The sequence below is a fragment of the Camelus ferus genome, chromosome 6 (assembly GCF_009834535.1).
Source record: "Camelus ferus isolate YT-003-E chromosome 6, BCGSAC_Cfer_1.0, whole genome shotgun sequence".
NCBI lineage: Eukaryota > Metazoa > Chordata > Mammalia > Artiodactyla > Camelidae > Camelus > Camelus ferus.
In genome coordinates this window covers 81,529,075-81,544,966 of record NC_045701.1, presented here as the reverse complement: position 1 = coordinate 81,544,966, position 15,892 = coordinate 81,529,075, and the positions used below count along the sequence as shown (strand labels likewise).

At 39.9% G+C, this 15,892-nt stretch overlaps 1 protein-coding gene across 9 annotated transcripts in view; it reads left to right on the top strand.

Moving 5' to 3' along the window:
- The window catches only part of EFCAB11 (EF-hand calcium binding domain 11), a 134,586-nt gene that overhangs the window by 15,008 nt on the left and 103,686 nt on the right, over window positions 1–15,892 (top strand). For all 9 annotated transcript variants that reach the window (XR_004320893.1, XR_004320895.1, XR_004320894.1 and 6 more), the window contains exons 4-5: window positions 2,574–2,675; window positions 3,552–3,642. Coding sequence is in view for 6 of the 9 variants with exons in the window: in XM_032482495.1 (XP_032338386.1) it covers window positions 2,574–2,675; window positions 3,552–3,642 (193 nt within the window). In the remaining 3 variants the exon portion in view is untranslated. The remainder of the gene's footprint in view (window positions 1–2,573; window positions 2,676–3,551; window positions 3,643–15,892) is intronic.

Genomic DNA, 15,892 nt, shown 5'->3' with positions numbered 1-15,892 from the left:
GCACTCTGGTAGGTGTGAGGAGATACACCTGTTGCCTAGAGTATATCCAGCTGCTCTCTTCTTATTTTTAATGTTTAAAACTTATTTTTATTTCCATTTTTTATTGAAGTATAGTTGATCCAGCTGCTTTCTTGACTTTTGCTCGTAGTTGTCTCCGAAGCATCAATTAACCTCTCCAAATCGTAACTCTTGATCTCACTGCACCCCCATCACCTTTCCCCTCGTCTTTCTCATCTCTTTAAATGACTCCCCAAACCATCTAGCACTCAAGCCAGAACTTAGGGGCTTTTCTTGAAGTTGCCTTCTTTTTCATGCACCGTGTCTAACCCTTCATCTCTTCTGCAGTATGTCTGGATCCTTCTGCTCCTGTCTTTGCCCATGGCCAGCACGCTAGCAACCCGGTCTCTTACCAGAAGGACCCTCATGGGTCTCCTTTTTTACATTTCACTTTCTCCCTAGTCCCTTTTTTAAGACAAAAGCCAGAGAGATCTTTACAGAATCTAAATCAGATAATATCACTCCTCAGTTCAAACTTTTTATTGACTTCCTATTGCACCTGAAGTAAAAACCAAATTATTTCCTGTGGCCCACAAATGCCTATGCATTCCCTGCCTACCTACCAACCCCGGCCTACCTACCAACCCCCACCTACCTGCCAACCCCCACCTACCTGCCAACCCCTGCCTACCAACCAGCCCTGACCTGTATTCGCTCATTCACTACATTGGAGTCACGGTGGCCTTTCTTCATTTTTCCCACATCCTATGTGGATGAATAGTGTTACTTGCCATATCAGTCAGTAAACAAAGGATATTGTGGCCATTGAGCCATCACCCACTGCAGACACCCAGACTGTGTACCCTGAGGGGACTCAGGATGGGAAAAAACAGCACACTGGCCCTAGAGAGCTAAGATAATTAGCTAATGATTTCAGTGAGCCCAGACTCTTGCATCTTTTCATACATAAAAAAGCACTAAATTCATTAACTTGAGGTGTCTGGTTTTCTTTAATAAACAGTAATCTTTCATGTTCCAACTACCTGCTTTTTGTTGCAAAAACTCCTATATATCCTGGCTCCTCTCTTATCTCTTCAGAGCAGTCTCTCAGAGCCAACTGTGAGAGGCTGCTTTCCGGGCTTAAGTCCTCAGAGAATCAGCCGAATAAAACATAATTCTCAACTTTTACATTGTGCTTTTTTTTTTTCAGTCGACACACCCCATGGCCTTGGCACATGCTGTTCCCACTGCCTGGAGTGCTCTTCCCTCCCACCCTTCAGCCAGTTGGTATCTTCTCATCATTTAGGCTTTAGCTTAAATATTACTTCCTCTAGGAGATCTTGTCTTCACCAGACTCTCCTGTACAGGAGGATTGTTGTGACTGTCTTTCTCCTCCTTGCACGTGCCCCAGTTTGTAATAGTGTGTACATCTGTAACTGAAGCTGCATAATCCCTGTCTCCCTCACTAGACCAGTAACTCCCTTGGCACTGAAATCATGTGTGTTCTCTTTCCCCCTCTACTTCCAGAGCTTAGCACAGTGCCTGGCACACAGTGCATCCTAAAGAGCTGTAAAATGATCATTTAAACTTGTAAAGAGTGATTGACTTTTTTAGTTTCTGAATCTTTAACTACAGATAAGAAAATAGTGGAAAATTAAGAAAACTATTGTCTATTTTTTTTTAAACCATTGGAACTATTTTAGGTTCCAGTACAAAGGTATATAGCTCAGGATACCTCATTAAAAGAAAAAGGGTGCAGGTTCTTAAAAATTAGCGTGTGGTTATTGTGTGGTTTGGGGCTATGTTTAAAACAGTGATACGTTTTTTAATAGAAATGCTTGACATAAAAAATGAACTACTCTTTTTACATATTTAGGGCTCAGTTCACCAAAATGTTTAAATTCTTGGCTCTGCTCTTTAAACCTACTACAAAGATCACATTAGAATTCATTTTAATAGACTTTGTAAGCACAGCATCCAATCTCATATGATCACGCTGGGCTCTTTTATTATGAGAATCACAGGAAGCAGAGCCTAAGGCTGCAGAACAGTCATGGGGTGTCCCTGAGGCTGGGGACAGTGCCAGCTCTGTTGTTTATGGAATGTTCTCTCCACCTTTATCTGCGGTGCGCAATTGTATTGACTTTTGAGAAACTACTTCTTCGTCCTGATCTCCCAGCTGGAAAAAAAACCCTGCCATAATGACATCTGGCTGCAAAAAAAGAGATCCAAGAAGCATTAGGAAAGAAAAATCATGAGACCTTGTTTTATAAGCAGTTTCGGGCCTGTCCGTCAGATCTGTTAGAAGGAAGCGTGTCATACTTTTTCGAGATCACCTTTTCTTTACGCCCTAGAAAAGCTCAGTGAACTCCGACAGTGTCTACCGTTTTTTGCTATCATTAGCTTTTAGCAAAATATCTTTCTGACTTCAGTGATCTTTAGGAATAAATACTGTTCACCAAAATTTAGGTAAAATTTGTTTATGATGCATATCACTTTGTTTATGTTTTGTTTTCTTCTTAAAGAGGAGGACTGTCATTTTTGGTAAATTGGGTTCTTTTCTCCCCAACTTTTAGGGATATTACTTGAGGGATTTTTAAACATTGTAAGGCAAAAGAAGGAAGTTCAACTATATTGGAATGAAATAAGACACATCTTCACAGCTTTTGACAGGCACTGTAAGTATCTTTAAAGTGTTTTGATGTAAAAAATTGCTGTTAAGGAACTGTGAACAGAAACATAGACTCAGTAAATAAAATAATCCATATACTTGGAAGATTATTTTACTCTATTCACTAGCTATTACCTTAGATGTTGGTGTAAGTTTTTTTCCCATCACAATCTTGAACTCTTGACATTTACAATGGATAAGACAGTATCTACATTATATAATTGTATGTATGATTTGCCTACATTGTAACGGGGACAGCAGAAGGGTTGGCCATGCAGGGATATAGGTGATGAGCTACTCAACAGAAGTGAGGAGACCATGTGGCCTTTTCCTTTGACTCCTGTGACTGACATACGATTGGAGAAACCGTTTTTCCACACTGGAGTGGCCTAAAGGAGTAGCTTCAGAACCCCTCCCTACAGATCACACACAAGATCGAAAGACAAGTGGAGTCCAAGTTCTGTATTTTGGCTGCTATGATGGTTTCCTTCTATATATTAATATGTTATAATTTTAATAGCAAGCAAGAAAAAAAGTGAATTTTTAAGAATAAATTGCTTTGGCAATTCATGAAGATTGGAAGCCCAATGTCATTACCGCAGTGTCTATCTCTCAGTCTTTTCCCTGGGACTCAGAGACTCCACCAATGATAGGGCTGGGAGAGACCTTCGAGATCATCTGGGGCTGTACTGAGGGAGAGTATTACTGGATTCTTAAATTCTTCCAATAAGACAATCTCAGATCACCTTATATGTAAAATCAGCTCTAAGTGACTGCTTTTCTCCTAGTACATATTAAAATCTCACACAAATATTATGGCTGAAATGGCAGTTTATAGGGTTTGTAGAAGTCAGTGAATGTTTCGTATTCTGTTTTCAAATAGATCGTGGATATTTAACTCTGGAAGATTTCACAAAAGCGTTTAGGCAGGTGGCTCCCAAGTTACCGGAGAGGATTATTCTTGAGGTATTCAGGTAAGACACCAAAATCTTTTATGTATACCCACCGCCTGATATGCTATTTGCTCTTACAAGCTTTTGGTTTTATGGAGAACACTCGTTTATGCTTATTTTTCACTAGTGAACATTTTCATCTCACAGCATATTGTCACAATCCAGGAGAGAATTTTACAGTTAGCTGTTAGTGCATCCACACCCTTGACGGTGGTCTCTAAAGTGAGTGGAGTGCTTGCACGCCAGGAAGGTGGAAAAAACACTTGTTAGCAGTGGTGGGAAAGGAGCAGAAAGAAAGTACAACTTCTTTGTATGTTTATGTATTGACCAGAAAACCTAGCTCTATTAATATTTAACGTGGATGCTGCTGTTCTCCTGTGGTCTGTCTTTCATCAGACACAGGCTACTTGTGGTTCCTGAGTTGTCTGGAGAGAAGAGTTAGGTTGATCAATGGTGGCCCCTGCTTTGTTTGCTTTCAGAGTTATCGACCCATGTTGTAGTTCATGCACACCTGGTAAAGTAGATTTAGAGATTACATTATGCTGTCTTTATAAACTAATCCTGACAAAATAGGCAGGTGGCTTAAAATCAGTTTCTGTTAGGAAACTGCAGATTGAAGGTAGTGTGACTAGTGCAAGCACACGCTGCCATGAGAAGGTGGCAGAGCTGCCTCTTCTCTGACTGCTAACATGAGTTCTGCATCAATGCTGTTACCAGGTGTATTAATTAGGGTTTAGTCCAGCAGTGAGAGCCAGAAAACCCAAAACAACAAAGCTTAAAAAAGAAAGCAGTGCACTTCTCTCCCACATGAATACAGAAAGTCCAGGGCTGATTTGATGGTAACATAGTCATGAAGGACCCGGGTTCCTCCCCTCTTGTTTTTTTGGCTGCCTCAGCACCTGGCTTTTTCCTCTTGCTTTAAAATGGCTGCTGAGGTGTCAGCCATCACACCCGAATTCCAGCTAGGTAGGCGGAAAGGGAACAGAAGATATGCCCCTTCTTTCAAGGCTATCTGTTATTTGTTCTTACATCCCGGTGACCAAAGCTTAGTCCAAGGCCATGTGTAGCTGCAAGGGATAAGTGGGGCTGGAAAATGCAGTCTTTGCTCTGGGCAGTCATGTGGGCTCAAATGGAGTTTCTGATACTGAGGAGGAAGGAGAAAATGGATATTGGGGGACATCTAGCAGGTGTCTCATTTGGATAAAAGTAGTTTCATGAAATCTGACCAGAAGCCAGCCCTGCTAAGTAGAAATTATCAAGCAGGTTATTTGAAATGAGGATCTGTAATCACTGTCATTAACAATGGCATATATGAGATTTCTTTGCCACATCATTTGCAAGCAGATTATTGAACAAGCCATTGAAGAGCAAAGGAGTTCAAGCTAGATGCAGGCAAAATGCTGTTACAGGACAGTATTACTTACTTGATTCTAGAACAGCAGGTCCTTTATAGTAGCATATTTGTGTATACTTTGTGATGAGACGAGTAATGAAAGTGTATTTCTACCACATGGTGATAGTTTTTAACAAAAGAACAAAGAATTTTTTTCATATTCCTTTTACAAAAAGACAAGTGTCCAAATTTGCTGACCTTTTAAGTGTTAAATGGTTTCAGGAGATGCCCCCTCATACCACAAGTGTCATTTTGAAACATACATTTAAATATAGCCGTTCAAGGTAGAAGCAGTGTTTTAACAATGAGTGAAAAAGTAACTGCTTCTCAGAAGAAACCTATGCATTTTTGAATATGGAAGGGCACTTTTGAAAATGGATATTTGGAAATGTGATTCTATTTTTAAAAATGGTGTGTGTCACCTATTAAAACCCTTCATATCTATGTTTTCAATAAGTTGAAAATGGAATGTCTTAAGCTGGTGAAAAAAATTATACAAGGTTTCAGTTTGAGAGCACAATTTTAAAAAGTATAAAAATTCAGTAGCTTTAATAAGTTTTTAAGAGCAACTAGTTGATGTCAGGAGAGATAGATATTTATTAGCTGAATTTCAATTAGCAATACCAACAAAATAATTTTAAAAAACAAAACAAACCCCTTAAGCCTTTTCATTATTGGAAGATGGAATTTAAAACTGAGGGATTCCATGTCACAATGCCCTATTGGTCTCTCTGACAGCCATTAAGACGAAGGATTAAAACAAACTGAATGCGAAATTGCTTAATGGGTTATAATGAGATGTTCAGAAATAATAAAGTATGTGAAATCACACTGTTCTTGTTAAATATTAATAATTTCTAGTGACGACAAAAAGTCATTTGCCATTAATAAAAAAAAGTTATCTTTAATTCTTTAGAAATTTCTGTATTATGCTTTTCAATGAACATAACATATTAATATTGTAGCACATGTCCATATAGTCTACAAATAAACATATTCATATGCCCAGAAATCTTGTACCTCCTCGGATTGTGATCAGAACACTTTAGAGACCATGGCAAGTCTAGAGCCAAACAAGGCATTTTAGTTAATTGAACACACCCTGCTTAGAGTCTCATTTGTATTATTATTTATAGCACCACAATCCCTACACCAGAATAAATGATGCATGATAAGAATTAAATGAAGCTGTGACACCAAAAGAGAGAAAAAAATTTCCTCTGAGTGTAAACTGAAGTAGGCTAGAGAAACAGAGATGTCTAACTTCCACACATGTCAGTTTCAGTGGTACAAATAATTTTCAAGAATAAGGAAAAGAAAAACAGCTGCTGAGGCTGTCAGTGATGCAAATTATGTGAAGTTTCTAAGGTCAGACGCTCACTGTGTGAGACGCTTGAATAGCTTTGACTTAATTGACCAGCGTAAATGGAGTTCCTGCCCAAGGCCACAGTTACCCAGAAGAAAGCTGATAACATGAAGATCACTGTAAGAGTGGAACCACAGCGGGAGACTTCTGATACGACCAGAATCATCTATGGTTTGAATGATGAAAGAAGTCTTCATAGTCTTCGATTCTTAGATTGCCAGATTCTTCCCAGAGAAACCTCTGAAGATCAAGCAGTACTTTCAGAAGTGCTTGCCCACATCACACCTTCATTTCCCAAAGCCAAGCCAACCAGTCCTAACAATCACACCAGCCAAACAGCCAAAACAATCCAAAAAGACAGACTTAGGGGATTAAGGCATCAAAGAATCCTTTCACTTTATAACTTGAGGGAAACACTGGTGTTTCATTCATTAAATCGGAGGGCTTGACAAGAACTAAAAGAGGTATGTTTATAAGGTTTGTGAATTACTGCCTAACTACTCTGGTAGTGTTTACTTTAGTGATTTTTATCATGAATAAAAGCAAAGAGGTTTAAAAAAAAATACATATATGTATACATATAGTCAGGATTTACAACATTCACATTCTGTTCTGCAGTCATAATCTCCTTTGTTTTAATCTGAGTTCTATAGTTAAGTGGATTCAAAGCTCACCTCCAGGCTTTGTGCTGTAGTTTCTGCTTGGCTAAAGTTTATCCTCTAGGGAGGGACTGTAATAACTATATTCCCCAGTATCTTTCTTCCAGTGTTTCTCTGGGCCACTGTCCTTGAATAAAAAATAAAGAATGGATTGAATGTGGACATTTTTGAGTCACATTCGTTTTCTTTGAAAATGCTGATTGTGCTTATGTTGGAAGTCCTTTTACATTTTTTGTTTGTTTGTTGATTTCTATTTCTTTTGCTTGCATTGTTCACTGTGTCTCTCAGTATATTTTCAGCACTGTCTATTGTCTTTTGTGCTGTGTCCAGTGCGGCTTTTTTTTTCTGTTATGGTTTTATTTGCCTCTTACATTTCTTTCTTGAGCTGTATCTCCTCATGTTTCATTTCATTTTGTTTTTTGCTGTATCTTGTTATTTTATATTATCTCCTCTAAGCATTTCTGTATCTACTTTCAACTCCTGTTTTATGGAGGTGTTTGCTTTATTTAAAGGGGGAAGCAGTTTTTGAGGTTTTATTTTTAATGGCTGATTGCTTGGGGGCTGCTAATTGTAGCTTTTTTTTTTCATATAAATTAAAAAGAAGGTTTTCTACCAAGGGAGGGGTTTTGAGGAATCTTACTTTATTAAACCAAGAGATGATATCTCATGCAGAAAACAAAAACAAAAAAATTGGTGCTAGTTTATATTACCTCTAAAGATATCATAAAGTGCTTAATATTTGGATTTCACATTTGAGATTCCTTTCAGTATGTGAAACTTACAATTTTGGTTTCCATTTAGAGTTGATAATCATGACTTGTGTATCTGTGTACTAAAATAGCTGAAGCTGTATCAATATTTTCATTATTATTATGACATCCTTAGGAAATTCTGTTCTTCTTCTTTCCCACTTAGCAATATGCATTTTTTTTCTGTTGAAGTATAGTCAATCACAATGTGTCAATTTCTGGTATATAGCACAATGTCTCAGTCATGTGTATACATACATATATTCATTTTCATATTTTTTCATTAAAGGTGATTACAAGATATTGAACATAGTTCCCTGTGCTGTACAGAAGAAACTTTTTAAAAATCTATTTTTATATATAGTGGCTAACATCCGTAAATCTCAAATTCCCAAATTTATCCCTTCCCACCCTCTTTCTCCGGTAACCGTAAGATTGTTTACTATGTCTGTGAGTCTGTTTCTATTTTGTAGATGAGTTCATAGTGTCCTTTTTTTTTTTTAGATTCCACATATGAGTGATATCATGGTATTTTTCTTTCTCTTTCTGGCTTACTTCACTTAGAACGACAATCTCTAGATCCATCCATGTTGCTGCAAATAGCATTATTTTTTCTTTTTTATGGCTGAGTAGTAGTCCACTGTATAAGTATACCACAGCTTCTTTATCTAGTCATCTGTTGATGACATTTAGATTGTTTCCATGGGAAATTCTATTCTTGAAGAACTTTCTTTCTTTTTATTTCTACTAACTACAAATGGCAGAAGTTTAAGAGGCAGGAGAACTGAATACTGCTGTTCTTCCAGTGGGATGAATGTGAGATAGCAGGCTGTTTCCAGCACTAAAAGTGTAAAACAAAAAAACTTTCATTTTTTAATACTAATAGAACTTAATGAAAACTTTGTAGTTTTTTTTTTCTTTTTTTAATGTTCAACGATCTTCAGTGCCTCTACGGGGTAAAGTTAAAACCATTTAACCTGACTCTCCAACATCTGTTCCCTTTCCAAACTCTTTTCATTCATCATCCCAAAGTCCTGTGTTTCCCTTGGCGTAATGTGTGTTCCTTTGAATGTGTAATGTGTCTCTATACTTCATTCTCTTGCTCTTGCTGGCAATGCCTTCTCTGCTTGTCATCTGTCCAAATTCGATCTCACTTTCAAGGTCCTGCTCAATAAATACACACAAAAAAGCCCCCCCTCCTCTTTTTTAACATTGAACAGTCTTATCTCCTCTCTTTGAATTGTGATAGTATTTGTGGTTGTATAATTTTTCCAGTCTCTTACTTGAGAAACAGAAATACAATATTTAGGATTATCTCCATAAAATACTACAAGCTCTTTGAATTTATAAGTTTATCTATAACTTCCACTGTTCTCAGCGTGTTGCCTTATTCATTCTAGTTACTTAATAAGTAATTGCGGGGCTGTTGTCTTAAATACCCAGTGACAGTAAAATTCTCACTTAGAGTTTTCTTTATGGCTTAATTTCTTATAATCTAAGAAAGAGTCCTTTAAAATGCAATCAGGAGCTTTGTAACCACATGTGGTTTTGCCATTCCATTTTTCTCGTTCTCCATGTGATTTTCATGAATTAATCTCTGATGGTCTCGCTTTGCTTTGTTTTGGAGACATTTTCAGTTCATGATTTAGACCCAGCTGTTATCGGGGAGCTGGCTTAATGTTCTCTCTCGACTTTGCCCGCCATTAGCGCCCTGTGGTATTTCTGGCTGGCGTTTTTCTCTGCACGGGTGTGTGAGCTTCCCTATGCCTAGGAACCTTCTCCGTCTCATCATAAGCACTGAGATTTGCACTTTCCCACCACCTGTCAATTGGCAAAAAGCTCTGGGAAGCTTCTTCTGCTTTCCAGTCATGAAATGAAACAAAGATGTGCAGAAGGCCCACTCGTGTCCAAGATTCTGAGTGCAGGGTGGATTGCCAGAGAGTAATGTAATGTAGAAATATTGAGGCACCAAAATGCTCACCAGTCACCACTGGAGACATTTAAAGTTCTCTGATATTTTTGGTCTAAGAGTCATTCTTTGTATTACATGGGGAAGGTCAAAAAACATAGAACATCTAACTCTCAGAAGTATTAACAATTGGTTGCAAATGAGAGCATCATGACTTGTTGAATAATATGTTTTCAATGTCAGAGCATGGATGGGGTAGGGGCTTAAGAGGGCAATTTATAAAGGGAGTGATGGCCATTCTTTGGGTAGAAAAACTCCATATGCCTTTTATCACAGCCATTGTAGGGGAAAGTGTCCTCATGAGCTTGGGTAAAGTGAACCAGCAGACAGACTCTGTTAAGCTGAATGGAAGAGTCTTATAGAACCAAGGAGCCCCAAGGAAAGCGATGTAAGATAGCATTTATTTTTTTCAAATCATTTGCATCTCTTTTGAAATGTTATTCTTCACTGTGTTGTTTAGCATCCTATAATTTCCTTCTGCCCACAGCTGACTTGTTGCATATCATTTTCTTGGACAGTATCTAACAAGAGAAAGTTTCCTAGTCATTATTCCATGCATCAGAATGATTGTCTTATAAATGTAGTCAGGTGACCTCAACAGGAGCACGGTTATTATAGTGAGTACCTACTTTGGCGAATATGGTTATGGATCTCTAAGTATCTACATACTTCTGCATATAGAAGAATATAAAAAGACTAGAAATCATCTCTCATTCTTCGTGACTACACATAGATAGCTGTTACCAGCCATACCTGGTGCGTGAGTGTAATGACCAAAGAAGTAGACTTCTTGAGTTTCCAATTTTTATGTCATGAATTTTTTATCTTCTCTGCAATGATAATGCCTTGGGTTTTATTTCAGTTGGTTTTTGTTCATTTCAAAATTTTATTGTCTGAAATTCCCTTTTCTGATTATTTTCTTGCATGTGGTCACTGAATGGGGAGTATGAATATGGATAAGCTTTTCAAGCTGACCTCAGAATTTCTTCTCTTCTGGGAGCTGTCACATGTAATATATTAAATACAACTGTACTTTAAAAATCCAGCTATAGAAATAATTATATGCTAATCATTTTAAGAAAATGCCGGTTTTTCAGAGGGTTCTTAATCGATTTTGCTCCATGGACAAAAATTGTATCCTTACATTTGAGGATCGCCTTTTACCAGTATAAATTTTAGAACTGGCAATGTAGGATTGATGCTCAGACACCGGACCAGACAACAATAAGAGAACAGTAATGACTTCCTCACATAGATTTTCAAATAGAATGTGTTATTTTCATTTCTTAAGTTAATGAGTTCATGTTAATAAGGATGTATTATTTGAGTGGAAGAAATATTTAATCTCTTTCACATTCAGGATGTCCAGATTCTGTCGTCTTCTCTCATGTTAAACCCATCCAGATGCAAATTCTATTCTTCCTTCAAGGCCCAGCTGTTAAGATATTTCTTATCTTGAAAGCCTACACCCTATCCACCACCTCTCAACCCTGAAAAGAAAACTGTCTTCTCCTTCTGCTTGAAACTCCTAATCTGTCATAAGTATCTTTTCTTCTTTATGCTTATTTTAGATATTTGTATACATCAATTATTTCCAGTATTAGAACATGAGCTTAACGTGCACAGGGAAGAGTCAGGTACCTCATCTCACTCCCAGGGCACAGAGGGGACCGTGTCAAGTAGATGACTGAACAGTATGTAAATGAATGGCTTCTATATCATTCTGTATTTTTTGTTTTGCTCTCCAAATGCCACACTGGCACCATACTGAGATCGCATGGTACAGTAAACACCAGGGTAGGGAACCAGGAGAAGATTTGAGTTCTAGCCCCAGCTCTGCCATGTGCCTGTCTTCCCACAAATCACTGCACTTCTGTGGCCGGCACTCCCCACATCTCAGGAATGAGGGTCCTCGCAGGCTGCTTCTACCCCCAGAACCCACCGGTGGGGTTCTCTCTCACGGAGAGTGGCATCGCCGTCTCCTTTGTTTTCTCTGTGTACCCTAGGTCTTATTCAGAATCCATGAACACAGTTGTGGTCTGTCAGTGTGACAGAGACTGCTCTCAAGAGGAAATTACTGTATTTGACAGCCCTCCACCTCCCGGTTTAGTTTTTGTGATGTCACTCAAACAAGTGTTACAGCCAACGTATCCAGTTCCTCATCTACGTATATGGTTGAATACGCTGCTCTTGCTGTAATAGCATGAGGGCTATTTTTCTTTTAATCCAACTGTCACATAAGACACCGCTGCCATGATTTCTTTCTTAGGACCAAACGTTGCTCACCCTTTCAGTCATCCTTGAAGTCATTAATAGGAGCAATTCATGAATATATTCATGCCATTTTCCTTTATAGAAAGAGGAATCAGTTTCTTACATTTATCTTTTGTAGTACATAGCTAATTTCTGGGTAAAAATTTTGATAGTATCGTGTGTTATATTTATAAAATATATAAAAACATGGGTTTCATAAAAGAAATATGTATTTTATATGAGATATTTAAATTAACATTGTTTTATGATGTCACACACAAGAAGATTAGCACAGAATTAAGACTCACACTTTAGAGTTTCAGTGGTCCGCCTTAGAAATAGCCTAAAAAAATTAGGACCAAAGATTTCTAATGCTGTTTTTTTCTATGGCATGCCAACCTATCAGTTTGCCACCTCCTGTCTAGCCTTGTCTACCTACCTCCTCCTCCTCATGCATTCTCTTCCATGAGACCACCTTGAGTAGAGACATCCTTGTTATTCAGAGCTCCAAAGACTGAGTGGCATCTGTGCTGGGGGGAGCTTGTCAGCAATGCCTAATCTCAAGACTCACTCCAAATGTACTGAATCAAGCGTGTTTACTTTAATATGACCCGTGGGTAGTCCATAGACACATTAAAGTTTGAAAATCACTGGTTAAATTTTGGATAACAAAGGTAAATTAGCATTACTTTTTATGTTACTTGTTGACCTCAATAACTTTTCATCGCCTACCAGATAAAAGTCCAGATTCCTTAGCCTGACTCTCAAGGCCCCTCCCACACACAGACCTGGCTTGCCTTTTAGCTTATCCCCCAGCATTTCCCAAATCAAAAACTACTCCATCATTCTGGTCCACGGGCTATATCCCATGGATGCTCTCTCATTTCTCTTCCAGCATTTTTGCTCATATCAGCTCCCCTGCTCTCTCTCCTCCTCCCCCTGACTTCCCCATCCACGTATCTAAATGGTATCTATTCCTTACAGCTTAGCCCAACTCTCTTCTATGTAGCCTTCTCCCATTCCTCCAGCCCCCAAAATTTGTCCTTCCCTAGAACTGCTGTAGCACTTGCTGCATTCATGCATCTAACAGCGGTATCCACTGTAGCACTGACAACTGACATTTGCTGAGTATTTACTGTATCCAGACACTATGCTGAAGAAATCTGCACTGGAACCTCCTGTGTTAGGCTCTGTCTGTCCCCATTTTACAGAGGCAGAAAAAGCTTGGAGAGGTCAAGAGACTTGCTTGATGCTACCAGCTGGTGAGTAATGGGACCAAGATCTGCTTGTGCTCTTAATCACTGTAATTCTCCCTTCTCATGCCTGGTAACAGTATAAACATCCCGAGGGTAGGAACCACGCATGCCTTTGTGTCCCCACGAGGGCGACTATAGACCTGAGGAAGGAAGGCACGTTCGCTTTGCTCAGAAGTGGTCTCAATAAACCAGTTGTGCGATTATATAGCTTTCCCCTGTTCATGTGAACCGATGTGGTTTGGATTGTTACATTTGAGGTTTCGTTTGATCATCTGCCTTTAAATGAAAGGAACTTCTTACAAAAATGTACAAAAGGATGCTGATGCAGCATTTTATCACAGCCGGGAGCAGATGTTCCCCATCAGGTTGCTCTGATCGGAACCCTTGAGTTCTGCATGTTGCCTTTGGAATGATATCACGACAGCGAAAGAGTTTGCCAAATCAACTGGAAAAGCAAAAAATGTTTAAAATTGACAAATGGGGTTTTCTCATTTTAGCGGGGGTGGGATGCTAAACTGATTCATGCTCGTTGTCTCTCTATAAGGCGGGATTATACGCTGAGTCACCTGTCAGACCCTTTTAGTCAGCTGCTGCGAGTTCAGCGCTGTGTGTTATTTCCAGCTTGTCCGTGTTGTCCGCTTGTCTTCCCTCCGCGGTTGCAGTCTCTTGTCGGGGAAGACCAGGGCAAACTAGGAATTAAATGTCGACAGGCTTCATGCGGTGCCTGTTGGTTCCTACGCTTTCCCTCGCCCCGCCTGTCCTTGTTCCTAAGCCGGCCCCATAGGAGGCAGGACCGGCACTAATGGTACTTTAATCTCCCGCCCCTCCCTCCTGCCCGTCACTCACCCACACGAGACTAAGAATGGTCCCATCCTAGAGCCAGTGATGGGCGGCTGAACATGGCTGCGGGCCCTCCTGTAGGATCCATCTTCCTTTTCCTCCTGCTATATCCTCCACATCCCCCACCCCTGTTCTCCTTAGCTGCGATTGAGCCCCAAGAATGTTTACACCGCTTTCCCCTCCTTATCTTCACTTATAACCCAGGCCTGGGGCTGAGCCTGCGTCCAGGGCCCCCGCCTTGGTTCTATCCTGCGCATGGTCCTGGGCTGCACGTCTGTCTGCGCTCTGGAGTGGGCGCTGGTGCTCAGAGCTGCTCCTCGCCAGTCGGAGACCTGGGGCAGGCTTACTGTTTGTCTTCTTTCTGTGGTACGCCTGCCTCCTACCCCAAACACACACAGCCCCCACAATCAATAGGTTTCCTCTCCCTCTCCGAGCAAGTGTGGTGTCTGAGAGATCCTGAACTCTCTTTCCACCTTCCTGAATCCATTTGTTTCCATCCCTCCTGCCAGCCTTCATTCCTCCCGCTGCTTGTCCCAGAATGGACCCGTGTTTTCAGGTCAGACAGAAACTGCCTACTTGGTCAAGTTTGGACTACCCAAATTCGTCTTCTGGACACAGTTCCCTGGGGCTGGTCCTACGTAATTTCAGAATGCTTTCCTTTTTGTGCCGAAATCTGGTATCTCTGTCACTCAATCATATCATGCTTTTATTGCCGTCCAAGGGAACTTTAAACTCATCTGTTTTCAGGTCCCTGTTTCAGGGATGGCAAATAGTTGGCTTGTGCTCTATTGCCATCCCCTCTCATACCCTCTTCTGATGAGACTCAGAACTCTTCTTGGTAAACGCCCCACCCAGTTCATTAGTGTGCATGTCGCACAGGATGAGATCGACTTGATCTCTGTCACGTTTGTACCAAGCCTTTCCCAACTGCTGTGCATTTCAGGCGACCTTGCTTTCTGCTTCATGGGCAGGGTCATGAGGTTCCTTTACTGCCTCTGCTTCACCTCCAGAGTTCTGTTTCCCTTCAGTTTTATTTCTAAGGAATAGGGGTCTCTTCTGTTTTAGTTCCTCTCCTTTGTTCTTGTCTCATCCTCTCCTCTTCCTCTACGACCTTTCTCCACCAGTCATCCCCTCTCCTGTTCATAACTTCCATCCCTGCTTGCAGCTATACCTCAGTCTCCTCAGTCTAGAAGGCTACTCCCCCCCACCTAAGTCCTTCCCCAAGTAGCCCCACCTTGTTGTTTCCCTAAATTTTTATTCTTGTCCGTTTCTCAGGGCATTCAGCACTCTGCCTGGGGACCCTGTTCTTGCTGGTTGCTCCTTCCCAGCTTTCATGGCACTGGACCATCCCAGTGCCAGTGATGGCATTTCCCATGCATTAAACACCTGCTAGTGTTACCTTACTGAATCCATGCAGTGATCCTACACATCAGCTGTTATTCATACCCATTCTGCAGATAAAGCTGAGCTCCTTTATGGCTAATCCAAGCCAAATTGGACCTCTCAATTATTTTATTTTTGGGTTAAAGAAGAAAGATCATAGGTAATTGACAAATAATCAAAAATTTTAATTTGATGATAGTCACGTTGCTGATACTTGGTAACAAACAAATGTTTTTGTTATACCTCAAAAGTGTATTTTTTGATTTAAGAATACTGCTGCCTAATAATGATAGTAGACAGAATATGCAGTTAAAATGTCTGAACACACTTAGTTTTAAGTATCATTCAAGAATCATGTTAAAGAATGTATTTAGAAACAACAGTAAAAGTTATAAAATGTTTT